This window comes from Xenopus tropicalis, chromosome 10, assembly GCF_000004195.4.
Source record: "Xenopus tropicalis strain Nigerian chromosome 10, UCB_Xtro_10.0, whole genome shotgun sequence".
Lineage (NCBI taxonomy): Eukaryota > Metazoa > Chordata > Amphibia > Anura > Pipidae > Xenopus > Xenopus tropicalis.
The window spans coordinates 51881917-51897481 of record NC_030686.2 but is presented as its reverse complement, the minus strand read 5'-3'; the positions used below and the strand labels follow the sequence as shown (position 1 = coordinate 51897481).

The 15565-nt window shown below is 52.8% G+C and overlaps 2 protein-coding genes across 5 annotated transcripts in view; both read left to right on the top strand.

Moving 5' to 3' along the window:
- LOC100492521 (E3 ubiquitin/ISG15 ligase TRIM25) overlaps positions 1 to 7820 on the top strand; it is a 14695-nt gene extending 6875 nt beyond the window's left edge. The window contains exons 2-8 of one of the 2 annotated variants that reach the window (XM_031894521.1): positions 4245 to 4475; positions 4590 to 4761; positions 5188 to 5286; positions 5528 to 5626; positions 5869 to 5967; positions 6289 to 6690; positions 6867 to 7820. In XM_031894521.1, the coding sequence (XP_031750381.1) occupies positions 4245 to 4475; positions 4590 to 4761; positions 5188 to 5286; positions 5528 to 5626; positions 5869 to 5967; positions 6289 to 6690; positions 6867 to 7009 (1245 nt within the window). In that variant the 3' untranslated portion in view covers positions 7010 to 7820. Of the gene's footprint in view, positions 1 to 4244; positions 4476 to 4589; positions 4762 to 5187; positions 5287 to 5527; positions 5627 to 5865; positions 5968 to 6288; positions 6691 to 6866 lie in introns of both variants that reach the window. The other variant, XM_031894520.1, reaches the window with a different exon arrangement.
- Positions 7821 to 12300: 4480 nt separating this feature from the next.
- Positions 12301 to 15565, top strand: part of rhot1 (ras homolog family member T1) — a 28567-nt gene continuing 25302 nt past the window's right edge. The window contains exon 1 of one of the 3 annotated variants that reach the window (XM_031894354.1): positions 12301 to 12635. In XM_031894354.1, coding sequence (XP_031750214.1) covers positions 12599 to 12635 — 37 coding nt within the window. In that variant the 5' untranslated portion in view covers positions 12301 to 12598. The remainder of the gene's footprint in view (positions 12636 to 15565) is intronic. The other 2 variants (XM_031894355.1, XM_031894356.1) reach the window with 2 other exon arrangements.

Here is a 15565-nt window from a genome sequence, read left to right as displayed (position 1 = left end):
ACTGCTGCTTACAATGGGGGGGATTCAGATAGGGATCTGTGCCACTGTGACAGAATGCTTCTGTTATACAGATAGCTAGAATCTCAGCCATAAAGCAGGGGCAGGACTGCTGCCTTACAATGGGGGATCAGATAGGATCTGTGCCACTGTGACAGAATACTCTGTTATACAGATAGCTAGAATCTCAGCCATAAAGCAGGGCAGGACTGCTGCTTACAATGGGGGGATCAGATAGGATCTGCTGCCACTGGTGACAGAATGCTCTGTTATACAGATAGCTAGAATCTCAGCCATAAAGCAGGGCAGGACTGCTGCTTACAATGGGGGATCAGATAGGATCTGTGCCACTGTGACAGATGCTCTGTTATACAGATAGCTAGAATCTCAGCCATAAAGCAGGGCAGGACTGCTGCTTACAATGGGGGGGAATAGGATCTGTGCCACTGTGACAGAATTGCTTCTGTATACAGATAGCTAGAATCTCAGCCATATAAAGCAGGGCAGGACTGCTGCTTACAATGGGGGGGGATCAGATAGGATCTGTGCCACTGTGACAGAATGCTCTGTTATACAGATAGCTAGATCTCAGCCATAAAGCAGGGCAGGACTGCTGCTTACAATGTGGGGGGGGGGGGGGATCAGATAGGATCTGTGCCACTGTGACAGAATGCTCTGTTATACAGATAGCTAGAATCTCAGCCATAAAGCAGGCAGGACTGCTGCTTACAATGGGGGGATCAGATAGGATCTGTGCCACTGTGACAGAATGCTCTGTTATACAGATAGCTAGAATCTCAGCCATAAAGCAGGGCAGGACTGCTGCTTACAATGGGGATCAGATAGGATCTTGCCACTGTGACAGAATGCTCTGTTATACAGATAGCTAGAATCTCAGCCATAAAGCAGGGCAGGACTGCTGCTTACAATGGGGGGATCAGATAGGATCTGTGCCACTGTGACAGAATGCTCTGTTATACAGATAGCTAGAATCTCAGCCATAAAGCAGGGCAGGACTGCTGCTTACAATGGGGGGGGGGGGTCAGATAGGATCTGTGCCACTGTGACAGAATGCTCTGTTATACAGATAGCTAGAATCTCAGCCATAAAGCAGGGCAGGACTGCTGCTTACAATGGGGGATCAGATAGGATCTGTGCCACTGTGACAGAATGCTCTGTTATACAGATAGCTAGAATTCTCAGCCATAAAGACAGGGCAGGACTGCTGCTTACAATGGGGGGGTCAGATAGGATCTGCCACTGTGACAGAATGCTCTTTATACAGATAGCTAGAATCTCAGCCATAAAGCAGGGCAGGACTGCTGCTTACAATGGGGGGGGATTAGGATCTGTGCCACTGTGGACAGAATGCTCTGTATACAGATAGCTAGAATCTCAGCCATAAAGCAGGGCAGGACTGCTGCTTACAATGGGGGGATCAGATAGGATCTGTGCCACTGTGACAGAATGCTCTGTTATACAGATAGCTAGAATCTCAGCCATTAAACAGCGGCATGACTGCTGCTTACAATGGGGGGATCAGATAGGATCTGTGCCACTGTTGACAGAATGCTCTGTTATACAGATAGCTAGAATTCAGCCATAAAGCAGGGCAGGACTGCTGCTTACAATGGGGCGGATCAGATAGGATCTGTGCCACTGTGACAGAATGCTCTGTTATACAGATAGCTAGAATCTCAGCCATAAAGCAGGGCAGGACTGCTGCTTACAATGGGGGGGATCAGATAGGATCTGTGCCACTGTGACAGAATGCTCTGTTATACAGATAGCTAGAATCTCAGCCATAAAGCAGGGCAGGACTGCTGCTTACAATGGGGGGATCAGAATAGGATCTGTGCCACTGTTGACAGAATGCTCTGTTATACAGATAGCTAGAATCTCAGCCATAAGCCAGGCAGGACTGCTGCTTACAATGGGGGATCAGATAGGATTCTGTGCCACTGTGACAGAATGCTCTGTTATACAGATAGCTAGAATCTCAGCCATAAAGCCAGGGCAGGACTGCTGCTTACAATGGGGGGGATCAGGATAGGATCTGTGCCACTGTGACAGAAGCTTCTGTTATACAGATAGCTAGAATCTCAGCCATAAAGCAGGGCAGGACTGCTGCTTACAATGGGGGGGGATAGGATCTGTGCCACTGTGACAGAATGCTCTGTTATACAGATAGCTAGAATCTCAGCCATAAAGCAGGGCAGGACTGCCTGCTTACAATGGGGGGATCAGATAGGATCTGTGCCACTGTGACAGAATGCTCTGTTATACAGATAGCTAGAATCTCAGCCATAAAGCAGGGCAGGACTGCTCGCTTACAATGGGGGGGATTCAGATGGATCTGTGCCAACTGTGACAGAATGCTCTGTTATACAGATAGCTTAGATCTCAGCCATAAAGCAGGCAGGACTGCTGTTTACAATGGGGGGATCAGATAGGATCTGTGCCACTGTGACAGAATGCTCTGTTATACAGATAGCTAGAATCTCAGCCATAAAGCAGGGCAGGACTGCTGCTTACAATGGGGGGGATCAGATAGGATCTGTGCCACTCTGTGACAGAATGCTCTGTTATACAGATAGCTAGAATCTGCAGCCATAAAGCAGGGCAGGACTGCTGCTTACAATGGGGGGCATCAGATAGGATCTGTGTCACTGTGACAGAATGCTCTGTTATACAGATAGCTAGAATCTCAGCCATAAAGCAGGGCAGGACTGCTGCTTACAATGGGGGGGGATCAGATAGGATCTGTGCCACTGTGACAGAATGCTCTGTTTACAGATAGTAGAATCTCAGCCATTAAAAACAGGGCAGGACTGCTGTTTACAATGGGGGATAGGATCTGTGCCACTGTGACAGAATGCTCTGTTATACAGATAGCTAGAATCTCAGCCATAAAGCAGGGCAGGAGTGCTGCTTACAATGGGGGGGGATCGAGATAGGAAAGTGATGCCCTGGTGATTGCCTTGGAGCGATAGAAGAGATCTGTCAGGGGCAAGTAATTGGCTCCATGGGGCACTTAGTGCTGATAACTGCCGGGGGGGCTAAACTGCCCATACACAGGTGGGTATAGAGCGGGTACCCCGGGGGGGCTAAACTGCCCATACACAGGCGGGTATAGAGCGGGTACCCCGGGGGGGCTAAACTGCCCATACACAGGCAGGTATAGAGCGGGTACCCCGGGGGAGAGCTAAACTGCCCATACACAGGCGGGTATAGAGTGGGTACCCCGGGGGGCTAAACTGCCAAAGTGAAAGGAAGTAAGGAAGATGGCAGTGGGAAAGTGGCAGGTGGAGCTGGCAGTGGGAAGTTGTGAGATGGCAGTGGGGAGTTGGCAGGTGGAGCTGGCAGTGGGAAGTTGTGAGATGGCAGTGGGAAAGTGGCAGATGGAGCTGGCAGTGGGAAGTTGTGAGATGGCAGTGGGGAGTTGGCAGGTGGAGCTGGCAGTGGGACGTAGGCAGGTGGAGCTGGCAGTGGGGAGCTGGCAGTGGGACGTGGGCAGGTGGAGATGGCAGTGGGACGTGGGGAGCTGGCAGTGGGACGTGGGGAGCTGGCAGTGGGACGTTGGCAGGTGGAGCTGGCAGTGGGACGTTGGCAGATGGAGCTGGCAGTGGGACGTGGGCAGGTGGAGCTGGCAGTGGGATGTTGGCAGGTGGAGCTGGCAGTGGGACGTGGGCAGGTGGAGCTGGCAGTGGGACGTCGGCAGATGGAGATGGCAGTGGGACGTGGGGAGCTGGCAGTGGGACGTTGGCAGGTGGAGCTGGCAGTGGGACGTTGGCAGATGGAGATGGCAGTGGGACGTGGGCAGGTGGAGCTGGCAGTGGGATGTTGGCAGATGGAGCTGGCAGTGGGACGTGGGCAGGTGGAGCTGGCAGTGGGATGTTGGCAGATGGAGCTGGCAGTGGGATGTTGGCAGATGGAGCTGGCAGTGGGATGTTGGCAGATGGAGCTGGCAGTGGGATGTTGGCAGATGGAGCTGGCAGTGGGATGTTGGCAGATGGAGCTGGCAGTGGGGAGCTGGCAGGGGGACGTTGGCAGGTGGAGCTGGCAGTGGGGAGTTGGCAGGTGGAGCTGGCAGTGGGGAGCTGGCAGGGGGACGTGGGCAGGTGGAGCTGGCAGTGGGATGTTGGCAGGTGGAGCTGGCAGTGGGGAGTTGGCAGGTGGAGCTGGCAGTGGGACGTTGCTCCCCCCACTCGGCACCACTCACAGGGCAATTGGTTCTGTTCTACCAGATTCTGCTGCGCAATAGCCAACGCAACGTGAGCAGGGACTTCCTGGAAATGCGCCATTACCTGGAGCGGCAGGAAGGGGGCGCCCTCTGGCGCATTCGGCAGGAACAGGACGCGGCGCAAAGGGAAATGCAGGACAGTGTCGCTACCGTCACGGCCGAGATCTCACAACTGCGGGAGAGAAAAGCGCATCTGGAGGAAAAGCTGCAATACGATTGGCTGGATCTACTAAAGGTAAGTGCTGCCATACTGCTTACATATCCCTGCTGGCTCCGCCCACTGCTCAGGTACCTTCAGATGTGAGCGATGCCTTCATGCTATTCATAGTGTTTACTTGCCCTTTACCAGAGTGAGGGCACCGTGTGTGAGAGTGGCACCCAGCACCCATGCCCCCTGGGGGACCCCCAGCATCTGTTTGATTGTAACAGGATCGTAGAGACCACCCAGGTGATATCTGAGATGAAGCTCAGTCTGTTGGCCCACCCGCTGCTGGAAGAAGCCCCCTGCCCCCCCCCAAAACGTGAGTACACTGGCTGGGGATATGTGGGAGCCCCACTGCCGGGAGGGGTTGGCCATGAAGCCCCCCAGGTAACACACCTGGCCCATCCCTAACAGCAGGATTTGGGGTACCCAGTGAGGAACCAGCTGCAGGGCAGCCCCCCATGCCCGTGTCACCAGCGAGGGCCCCCCAGAACCTCCTGCAATGTAAGGCACTCTTGGTACTGAGGGTACAGTGGGACACAATAGCGCCGCTCTGCTGGGGGGTATATGTAGGTATTACAGTTGCCCCCAAAGGCAACAGGGCACTTACTGTCAGTAGGAATAGTGGGGTACTGGGGGGGGGATATGTGGGAGCCCCACTGCCGGGAGGGGTTGGCCCCTGAAGCCCCCCCAGGTAACACACAAGGATTGGCCCATCCCTAACAGCAGGATTTTCTTTTACCAGTAATGGAAGAGGAATTTGGGGTACCCAGCGAGGAACCAGCTGCAGGGCAGCCCCCCATGCCCGTGTCACCAGCGAGGGCCCCCCAGAACCTCCTGCAATGTAAGGCACTCTTGGTACTGAGGGTACAGTGGGACACAATAGCGCCGCTCTGCTGGGGGGTATATGTAGGTATTACAGTTGCCCCCAAAGGCAACAGGGCACTTACTGTCAGTAGGAATAGTGGGGTACTGGGGGGGGGATATGTGGGAGCCCCACTGCCGGGAGGGGTTGGCCCCTGAAGCCCCCCCAGGTAACACACAAGGATTGGCCCATCCCTAACAGCAGGATTTTCTTTTACCAGTAATGGAAGAGGAATTTGGGGTACCCAGCGAGGAACCAGCTGCAGGGCAGCCCCCCATGCCCGTGTCACCAGCGAGGGCCCCCCAGAACCTCCTGCAATGTAAGGCACTCTTGGTACTGAGGGTACAGTGGGACACAATAGCGCCGCTCTGCTGGGGGGTATATGTAGGTATTACAGTTGCCCCCAAAGGCAACAGGGCACTTACTGTCAGTAGGAATAGTGGGGTACTGGGGGGGGGGATATGTGGGAGCCCCACTGCCAGGAGGGGTTGGCCCCTGAAGCCCCCCCAGGTAACACACAAGGATTGGCTCATCCCTAACAGCAGGATTTTCTTTTAGCAGTAATGGAAGAGGAATTTGGGGTACCCAGCGAGGAACCAGCTGCAGGGCAGCCCCCCATGCCCGTGTCACCAGCGAGGGCCCCCCAGAACCTCCTGCAATGTAAGGCACTCTTGGTACTTGGGGTACAGTGGGACACAATAGCACCGCTCTGCTGGGGGGTATATGTAGGTATTACAATTGCCCCCAAAGGCAACAGGGCACTTACTGTCAGTAGGAATAGTGGGGTACTCCGGGGGGGGATATAGGGGGGCTGCCAGTCTGCACTTGCCCAGTGTCTATAGAAGGATCTAATGCCCATAATGTGGGGCTGGGGTCACCCACTTGCACCCCCATGTGTATAGAATGGTACAGGCCGGGGGGGGTGATTGGTCAGTTCCAGCTGTATAGGGGGCTGAGCCCAATATGATTGTGTCATTTCAGGGGCCCGTAAAGTGTGGTTTGACCCCCAGACCGTGAGCAGCCGCCTGTCGCTCTCCTCTAACAACAAGACGGTGACGGTGACGGCAGCCAATCAGCATTACCCTGAGGGGCCCCTCCGATTCAAAGTGAGCCAAGTTCTCTGCGCCCAAAGCTTCTCCTCTGGGTGCTGCTACTGGCAGGTCTGTGCCAGGCAGGGTGCCAGCTGGGGCATTGGCGTGGCTTGTGCGGAGATTGAAAGGACCCATCGCCTGGGCAGAAACCATTTGTCCTGGTGTGTGGAATGGGCCAAGGGGGGGCTGTCGGCCTGGCACAGCGACCAGGGCATCGGGCTCCCCGGGGCAAAGCCACAGCTTGTGGGGGTCTTCCTAGACTGCGAGGCCAAACTCCTTTCCTTCTATTCCGGCACAGGGGATTCCCAGGTTCTGCTCCATTCCTACAGGATCTGTTTCAGTTCCCGCCTCTTCCCGGCAGTCTGGCTCTTTGGTCTGTCACGTGGCACCTCCCTGACTATCACCGACCCCACGAGCCAGGAGCCAGATGGGTGAGACCCACCAGGTGGTACAGCGGGCATCTGCTAGGCACAGGGGATTCCCAGGTTCTGCTCCATTCCTACAGGATCCGTTTCAGTTCCCGCCTCTTCCCGGCAGTCTGGCTCTTTGGTCTGTCACGTGGCACCTCCCTGACTATCACCGACCCCACGAGCCGGGAGCCAGATGGGTGAGACCCACCAGGTGGTACTGCGGGCATCTGCCAGGCACACAGCAGGCTCATCTTCTTTTAGAGCTTTCCCTGCCCTCATAGCCCTTCTCTGATTGGCCACTACTTGCTGCCAGCTTCAGTAGTACAGAAAGCAGAGAGTGTGGCAAGATGGCAACATGGATGTATGATGGGGCTGTAGGGAAAGATTAAAGCGACATGACATGTTGGCGAAAGTAGGGCAAGATGGTGACAAAATGGTGGAAATGTGGCCTGTAATGTGTTGCCATAGGCTGTTTGTCCCTGGCCCTTCCACAAGGGGGCAGCTGCCTCCCACACAAGCAAACGTTTCCTAGCCATGGCAGAATATCTACAGAGTATCCAAACAGGGCAAGTCTGGTGGATCATAGGTACCCCCCCCCCCGGGGCCCCCCATAGGTCAGGAATCAAATGGACTGAAGAACTGGCCTCCTTAACTGACAGTTAGGGGCCTGTAGCCCTGGGGTATCTATAAATTATCAACACTGAAGGACAGGGCCACCACCATGAGACCCCATACTACTAGTCCCCTGGGGGCAGCAGTTCTTAGCCTACCCCTCCTGTTACCCCACAACCCTCCTACCCCCCAGAAGCCCTGCCTCCTTTGCAACATGTGACTTGCAGCTTCCTGTGCTGTGGGGAGCGCCCCTCTGCCCAGTGACGGTGCCCGGACAGATACACGTCTGTTGTGTACTTAGAACTGCTTAATTGTAACAACCAAAACTCATTCTGTCTTTCTGTAATTATAATCTCATTGTAACGATGTTAAATAAACTGCATAAATTAGCACAAACCTTCCTGAGATTCTGCCATCCAATAATATCTGCCGTTTATACATTCCCTAAGCCATAAAGCAGGGCAGGACTGCTGCTTACAATGGGGGGATCAGATAGGATCTGTGTCACTGTGACAGAATGCTCTGTTATACAGATAGCTAGAATCTCAGCCATAAAGCAGGGCAGGACTGCTGCTTACAATGGGGGGATCAGATAGGATCTGTGCCACTGTGACAGAATGCTCTGTTATACAGATAGCTAGAATCTCAGCCATAAAGCAGGGCAGGACTGCTGCTTACAATGGGGGGGGATAGGATCTGTGCCACTGTGACAGAATGCTCTGTTATACAGATAGCTAGAATCTCAGCCATAAAGCAGGGCAGGACTGCTGCTTACAATGGGGGGATCAGATAGGATCTGTGCCACTGTGACAGAATGCTCTGTTATACAGATAGCTAGAATCTCAGCCATAAAGCAGGGCGGGACTGCTGCTTACAATGGGGGGGATCAGATAGGATCTGTGCCACTGTGACAGAATGCTCTGTTATACAGATAGCTAGAATCTCAGCCATAAAGCAGGGCAGGACTGCTGCTTACAATGGGGGGATCAGATAGGATCTGTGCCACTGTGACAGAATGCTCTGTTATACAGATAGCTAGAATCTCAGCCATAAAGCAGGGCAGGACTGCTGCTTACAATGGGGGGATCAGATAGGATCTGTGCCACTGTGACAGAATGCTCTGTTATACAGATAGCTAGAATCTCAGCCATAAAGCAGGGCAGGACTGCTGCTTACAATGGGGGGGATCAGATAGGATCTGTGCCACTGTGACAGAATGCTCTGTTATACAGATAGCTAGAATCTCAGCCATAAAGCAGGGCAGGACTGCTGCTTACAATGGGGGGGGATCAGATAGGATCTGTGCCACTGTGACAGAATGCTCTGTTATACAGATAGCTAGAATCTCAGCCATAAAGCAGGGCAGGACTGCTGCTTACAATGGGGGGGGGGGGGGGATAGGATCTGTGCCACTGTGACAGAATGCTCTGTTATACAGATAGCTAGAATCTCAGCCATAAAGCAGGGCAGGACTGCTGCTTACAATGGGGGGGATCAGATAGGATCTGTGCCACTGTGACAGAATGCTCTGTTATACAGATAGCTAGAATCTCAGCCATAAAGCAGGGCAGGACTGCTGCTTACAATGGGGGGATCAGATAGGATCTGTGCCACTGTGACAGAATACTCTGTTATACAGATAGCTAGAATCTCAGCCATAAAGCAGGGCAGGACTGCTGCTTACAATGGGGGGGATCAGATAGGATCTGTGCCACTGTGACAGAATGCTCTGTTATACAGATAGCTAGAATCTCAGCCATAAAGCAGGGCAGGACTGCTGCTTACAATGGGGGGATCAGATAGGATCTGTGCCACTGTGACAGAATGCTCTGTTATACAGATAGCTAGAATCTCAGCCATAAAGCAGGGCAGGACTGCTGCTTACAATGGGGGGGATAGGATCTGTGCCACTGTGACAGAATGCTCTGTTATACAGATAGCTAGAATCTCAGCCATAAAGCAGGGCAGGACTGCTGCTTACAATGGGGGGGGATCAGATAGGATCTGTGCCACTGTGACAGAATGCTCTGTTATACAGATAGCTAGAATCTCAGCCATAAAGCAGGGCAGGACTGCTGCTTACAATGTGGGGGGGGGGGGGGGGGATCAGATAGGATCTGTGCCACTGTGACAGAATGCTCTGTTATACAGATAGCTAGAATCTCAGCCATAAAGCAGGGCAGGACTGCTGCTTACAATGGGGGGATCAGATAGGATCTGTGCCACTGTGACAGAATGCTCTGTTATACAGATAGCTAGAATCTCAGCCATAAAGCAGGGCAGGACTGCTGCTTACAATGGGGGGATCAGATAGGATCTGTGCCACTGTGACAGAATGCTCTGTTATACAGATAGCTAGAATCTCAGCCATAAAGCAGGGCAGGACTGCTGCTTACAATGGGGGGGATCAGATAGGATCTGTGCCACTGTGACAGAATGCTCTGTTATACAGATAGCTAGAATCTCAGCCATAAAGCAGGGCAGGACTGCTGCTTACAATGGGGGGGGGGGTCAGATAGGATCTGTGCCACTGTGACAGAATGCTCTGTTATACAGATAGCTAGAATCTCAGCCATAAAGCAGGGCAGGACTGCTGCTTACAATGGGGGGATCAGATAGGATCTGTGCCACTGTGACAGAATGCTCTGTTATACAGATAGCTAGAATCTCAGCCATAAAGCAGGGCAGGACTGCTGCTTACAATGGGGGGGATCAGATAGGATCTGTGCCACTGTGACAGAATGCTCTGTTATACAGATAGCTAGAATCTCAGCCATAAAGCAGGGCAGGACTGCTGCTTACAATGGGGGGGGGATAGGATCTGTGCCACTGTGACAGAATGCTCTGTTATACAGATAGCTAGAATCTCAGCCATAAAGCAGGGCAGGACTGCTGCTTACAATGGGGGGGGATCAGATAGGATCTGTGCCACTGTGACAGAATGCTCTGTTATACAGATAGCTAGAATCTCAGCCATAAAGCAGGGCAGGACTGCTGCTTACAATGGGGGGATCAGATAGGATCTGTGCCACTGTGACAGAATGCTCTGTTATACAGATAGCTAGAATCTCAGCCATAAAGCAGGGCAGGACTGCTGCTTACAATGGGGGGATCAGATAGGATCTGTGCCACTGTGACAGAATGCTCTGTTATACAGATAGCTAGAATCTCAGCCATAAAGCAGGGCAGGACTGCTGCTTACAATGGGGGGGATCAGATAGGATCTGTGCCACTGTGACAGAATGCTCTGTTATACAGATAGCTAGAATCTCAGCCATAAAGCAGGGCAGGACTGCTGCTTACAATGGGGGGATCAGATAGGATCTGTGCCACTGTGACAGAATGCTCTGTTATACAGATAGCTAGAATCTCAGCCATAAAGCAGGGCAGGACTGCTGCTTACAATGGGGGGATCAGATAGGATCTGTGCCACTGTGACAGAATGCTCTGTTATACAGATAGCTAGAATCTCAGCCATAAAGCAGGGCAGGACTGCTGCTTACAATGGGGGGGATCAGATAGGATCTGTGCCACTGTGACAGAATGCTCTGTTATACAGATAGCTAGAATCTCAGCCATAAAGCAGGGCAGGACTGCTGCTTACAATGGGGGGGGGATAGGATCTGTGCCACTGTGACAGAATGCTCTGTTATACAGATAGCTAGAATCTCAGCCATAAAGCAGGGCAGGACTGCTGCTTACAATGGGGGGGGATCAGATAGGATCTGTGCCACTGTGACAGAATGCTCTGTTATACAGATAGCTAGAATCTCAGCCATAAAGCAGGGCAGGACTGCTGCTTACAATGGGGGGGGATCAGATAGGATCTGTGCCACTGTGACAGAATGCTCTGTTATACAGATAGCTAGAATCTCAGCCATAAAGCAGGGCAGGACTGCTGCTTACAATGGGGGGATCAGATAGGATCTGTGCCACTGTGACAGAATGCTCTGTTATACAGATAGCTAGAATCTCAGCCATAAAGCAGGGCAGGACTGCTGCTTACAATGGGGGGGGATCAGATAGGATCTGTGCCACTGTGACAGAATGCTCTGTTATACAGATAGCTAGAATCTCAGCCATAAAGCAGGGCAGGACTGCTGCTTACAATGGGGGGATCAGATAGGATCTGTGTCACTGTGACAGAATGCTCTGTTATACAGATAGCTAGAATCTCAGCCATAAAGCAGGGCAGGACTGCTGCTTACAATGGGGGGGGGATCAGATAGGATCTGTGCCACTGTGACAGAATGCTCTGTTATACAGATAGCTAGAATCTCAGCCATAAAGCAGGGCAGGACTGCTGCTTACAATGGGGGGGATAGGATCTGTGCCACTGTGACAGAATGCTCTGTTATACAGATAGCTAGAATCTCAGCCATAAAGCAGGGCAGGAGTGCTGCTTACAATGGGGGGGGGATCAGATAGGAAAGTGATGCCCTGGTGATTGCCTTTGGAGCGATAGCAGAGATCTGTCAGGGGCAAGTAATTGGCTCCATGGGGCACTAGTGCTGATATACTGCCCCTGCTGTTGTTACTGGGCACTCAGGCAACCAATGAGACACTGAGTTGCCAAAGCACTAATTGGCAGGGTATTTAGGCAATCCCTGCTGCCCTGTAGTTGGCATGGAACACAGGAGCCCCAGCAGCTGATCTAGTATGAGTTACCCCTAGCAACCAATCTAGTATGAGTAACCCCTAGCAACCAATGAATGTATGCATTTAGACTGCAGTATTTAAGCATTTCCCACAATCCCAGTGGACATAATACAACCAATTAAGTCATTCCATGGCGAGTCAGTTGAATTCACATGTCACAGTTCAGCTCCCGTACTTATGGCAAGGAATCGCGTAACTGGATTTGTCCCAAGCGGGGAGCTGTACACGGGATGGCGGGACACAGGAAGGAGAAGTAAATGCGGCCAATGACAGAGGGACATTACGCAGGTTCGCCTTTGCAACGTGTTTGTCTCCATCAGGCTCCCGTACCGTGGCGGAGCCAGCCCAGGACAGTGCTGCCAATGGCATAGTGACGTCACGCCGTTTCGCCTCCTCAGTTGGTTGGGCCCTGCGGGCTCCCGTAGACAGCGGTCTGCAGGCTGAGGGCAGCGCTGTGAGGTGACACCGGGGTTCCGGCGGGAGGTGCAGGCCGTGGGTCCCTCCCACACACCGGGCACCATGAAGAAGGATGTGAGAATCCTGCTGGTGGGAGAACGTGAGTGTCCTACCCCCTGTGTGATAATACTTACCCCCCCATGGGGCAAATTCACTTGCTTCTCTTTGCGCTATTGCTGCTCTGGGGCATACGGAATCCCTCTTGTGGGGAAATATATATATATATATATACTGTCCTACCTGCCCCTCTGGGGCAATAGAGCAATACACGCGTATTCTCTATGCCCTAGTCTGCAGCTTGTATCTATGGGCCGCATCCCCTAGCAACCGTGCAGCTGTGTGAGTGACAGACTGGAAGGGGAGTAGGAGGGGCCTCGATCAAAAGATACACAACAAAATGGCCAGTGGGGAAGTTTATAGAAACCGGTAAGGTATAGGTGAAGGAGCCCTAAGCAGCTTTGCAGCTTCCAATGGGGTCAGTGACCCCGGCAGCCAAACCCTATTGCTCTGTGAGGCTCCACTTTTATTACTTGGTATTATCTCTCTTTCTGTACAGTCACTCTACTATTCATATTCCCATCTCTCCTTTAAACCACTGCCTGGTTGCTAGGGTAAAAAAGACGCTAGCAACTAGATAGCTGCTAAAGTACCAAATGGAGAGCTGCTGAACAAAAAACAAAATAACTGAAAAACCATAAAAAATGAAGACCAGTAACAAATTGTCTCCGAATATCAATGTCTGCATTGTATTAAACTTTAATTTAAAGGTGAACTTCCCCTTTAATTGTGCCAGTACTCTAACCCTAACCCCCGAGTGTAACCCCTCTAACCCTCGAGTGTAACCCCGCTATCTCTAACCCTAACCCCCGAGTGTAACCCCTCTAACCCTAACCCCCGAGTGTAACCCCTCTAACCCTAACCCCCGAGTGTAACCCCTCTAACCCTAACCCCCGAGTGTAACCCCGCTATCTCTAACCCTAACCCCCGAGTGTAACCCCTCTAACCCTAACCCCCGAGTGTAACCCCTCTATCTCTAACCCTAACCCCCGAGTGTAACCCCGCTATCTCTAACCCCCGAGTGTAACCCCGCTATCTCTAACCCTAACCCCCGAGTGTAACCCCTCTAACCCTAACCCCCGAGTGTAACCCCTCTAACCCTAACCCCCGAGTGTAACCCCTCTATCTCTAACCCTAACCCCCGAGTGTAACCCCGCTATCTCTAACCCCGAGTGTAACCCCGCTATCTCTAACCCCGAGTGTAACCCCGCTATCTCTAACCCCCGAGTGTAACCCCGCTATCTCTAACCCCCCGAGTGTAACCCCGCTATCTCTAACCCCGAGTGTAACCCGCTATCTCTAACCCTAACCCCCGAGTGTAACCCCGCTATCTCTAACCCTAACCCCGAGTGTAACCCCCCTATCTCTAACCCTAACCCCCGAGTGTAACCCCTCTAACCCTAACCCCCGAGTGTAACCCCGCTATCTCTAACCCTAACCCCCGAGTGTAACCCCGCTAACCCTAACCCCCGAGTGTAACCCCCCTATCTCTAACCCCCGAGTGTAACCCCGCTATCTCTAACCCTAACCCCCGAGTGTAACCCCGCTATCTCTAACCCTAACCCCCGAGTGTAACCCCGCTATCTCTAACCCTAACCCCGAGTGTAACCCCGCTATCTCTAACCCTAACCCCCGAGTGTAACCCCGCTATCTCTAACCCTAACCCCCGAGTGTAACCCCGCTATCTCTAACCCTAACCCCCGAGTGTAACCCCGCTATCTCTAACCCTAACCCCGAGTGTAACCCCGCTATCTCTAACCCCCGAGTGTAACCCCGCTATCTCTAACCCCCGAGTGTAACCCCGCTATCTCTAACCCTAACCCCGAGTGTAACCCCGCTATCTCTAACCCTAACCCCCGAGTGTAACCCCGCTATCTCTAACCCCCGAGTGTAACCCCGCTATCTCTAACCCTAACCCCCGAGTGTAACCCCGCTATCTCTAACCCTAACCCCCGAGTGTAACCCCGCTATCTCTAACCCTAACCCCCGAGTGTAACCCCGCTATCTCTAACCCTAACCCCCGAGTGTAAACCCCGCTATCTCTAACCCCCGAGTGTAACCCCGCTATCTCTAACCCCCGAGTGTAACCCCGCTATCTCTAACCCCGAGTGTAACCCCGCTATCTCTAACCCCCGAGTGTAACCCCGCTATCTCTAACCCTAACCCCCGAGTGTAACCCCGCTATCTCTAACCCTAACCCCCGAGTGTAACCCCGCTATCTCTAACCCTAACCCCCGAGTGTAACCCCGCTATCTCTAACCCCCGAGTGTAACCCGCTATCTCTAACCCCCGAGTGTAACCCCGCTATCTCTAACCCTAACCCCCGAGTGTAACCCCGCTATCTCTAACCCTAACCCCCGAGTGTAACCCCGCTATCTCTAACCCTAACCCCCGAGTGTAACCCCCCTATCTCTAACCCTAACCCCCGAGTGTAACCCCTCTAACCCTAACCCCCGAGTGTAACCCCGCTATCTCTAACCCTAACCCCCGAGTGTAACCCCGCTAACCCTAACCCCGAGTGTAACCCCCCTATCTCTAACCCCCGAGTGTAACCCCGCTATCTCTAACCCTAACCCCCGAGTGTAACCCCGCTATCTCTAACCCCTAACCCCCGAGTGTAACCCACTATCTCTAACCCCCGAGTGTAACCCCGCTATCTCTAACCCTAACCCCGAGTCCCGCTATCTCTAACCCCCGAGTGTAACCCCGCTATCTCTAACCCAACCCCCGAGTGTAAACCCGCTATCTCTAAACCCCGAGTGTAACCCCGCTATCTCTAACCCCGAGTGTAACCCCGCTATCTCTAACCCCCGAGTGTAACCCCGCTATCTCTAACCCCCGAGTGTAACCCGCTATCTCTAACCCCGAGTGTAACCCCGCTATCTCTAACCCTAACCCCGAGTGTAACCCCGCTATCTCTAACCCTAACCCCCGAGTGTAACCCCCTTCTCTAACCCTAACCCCCGAGTGTAA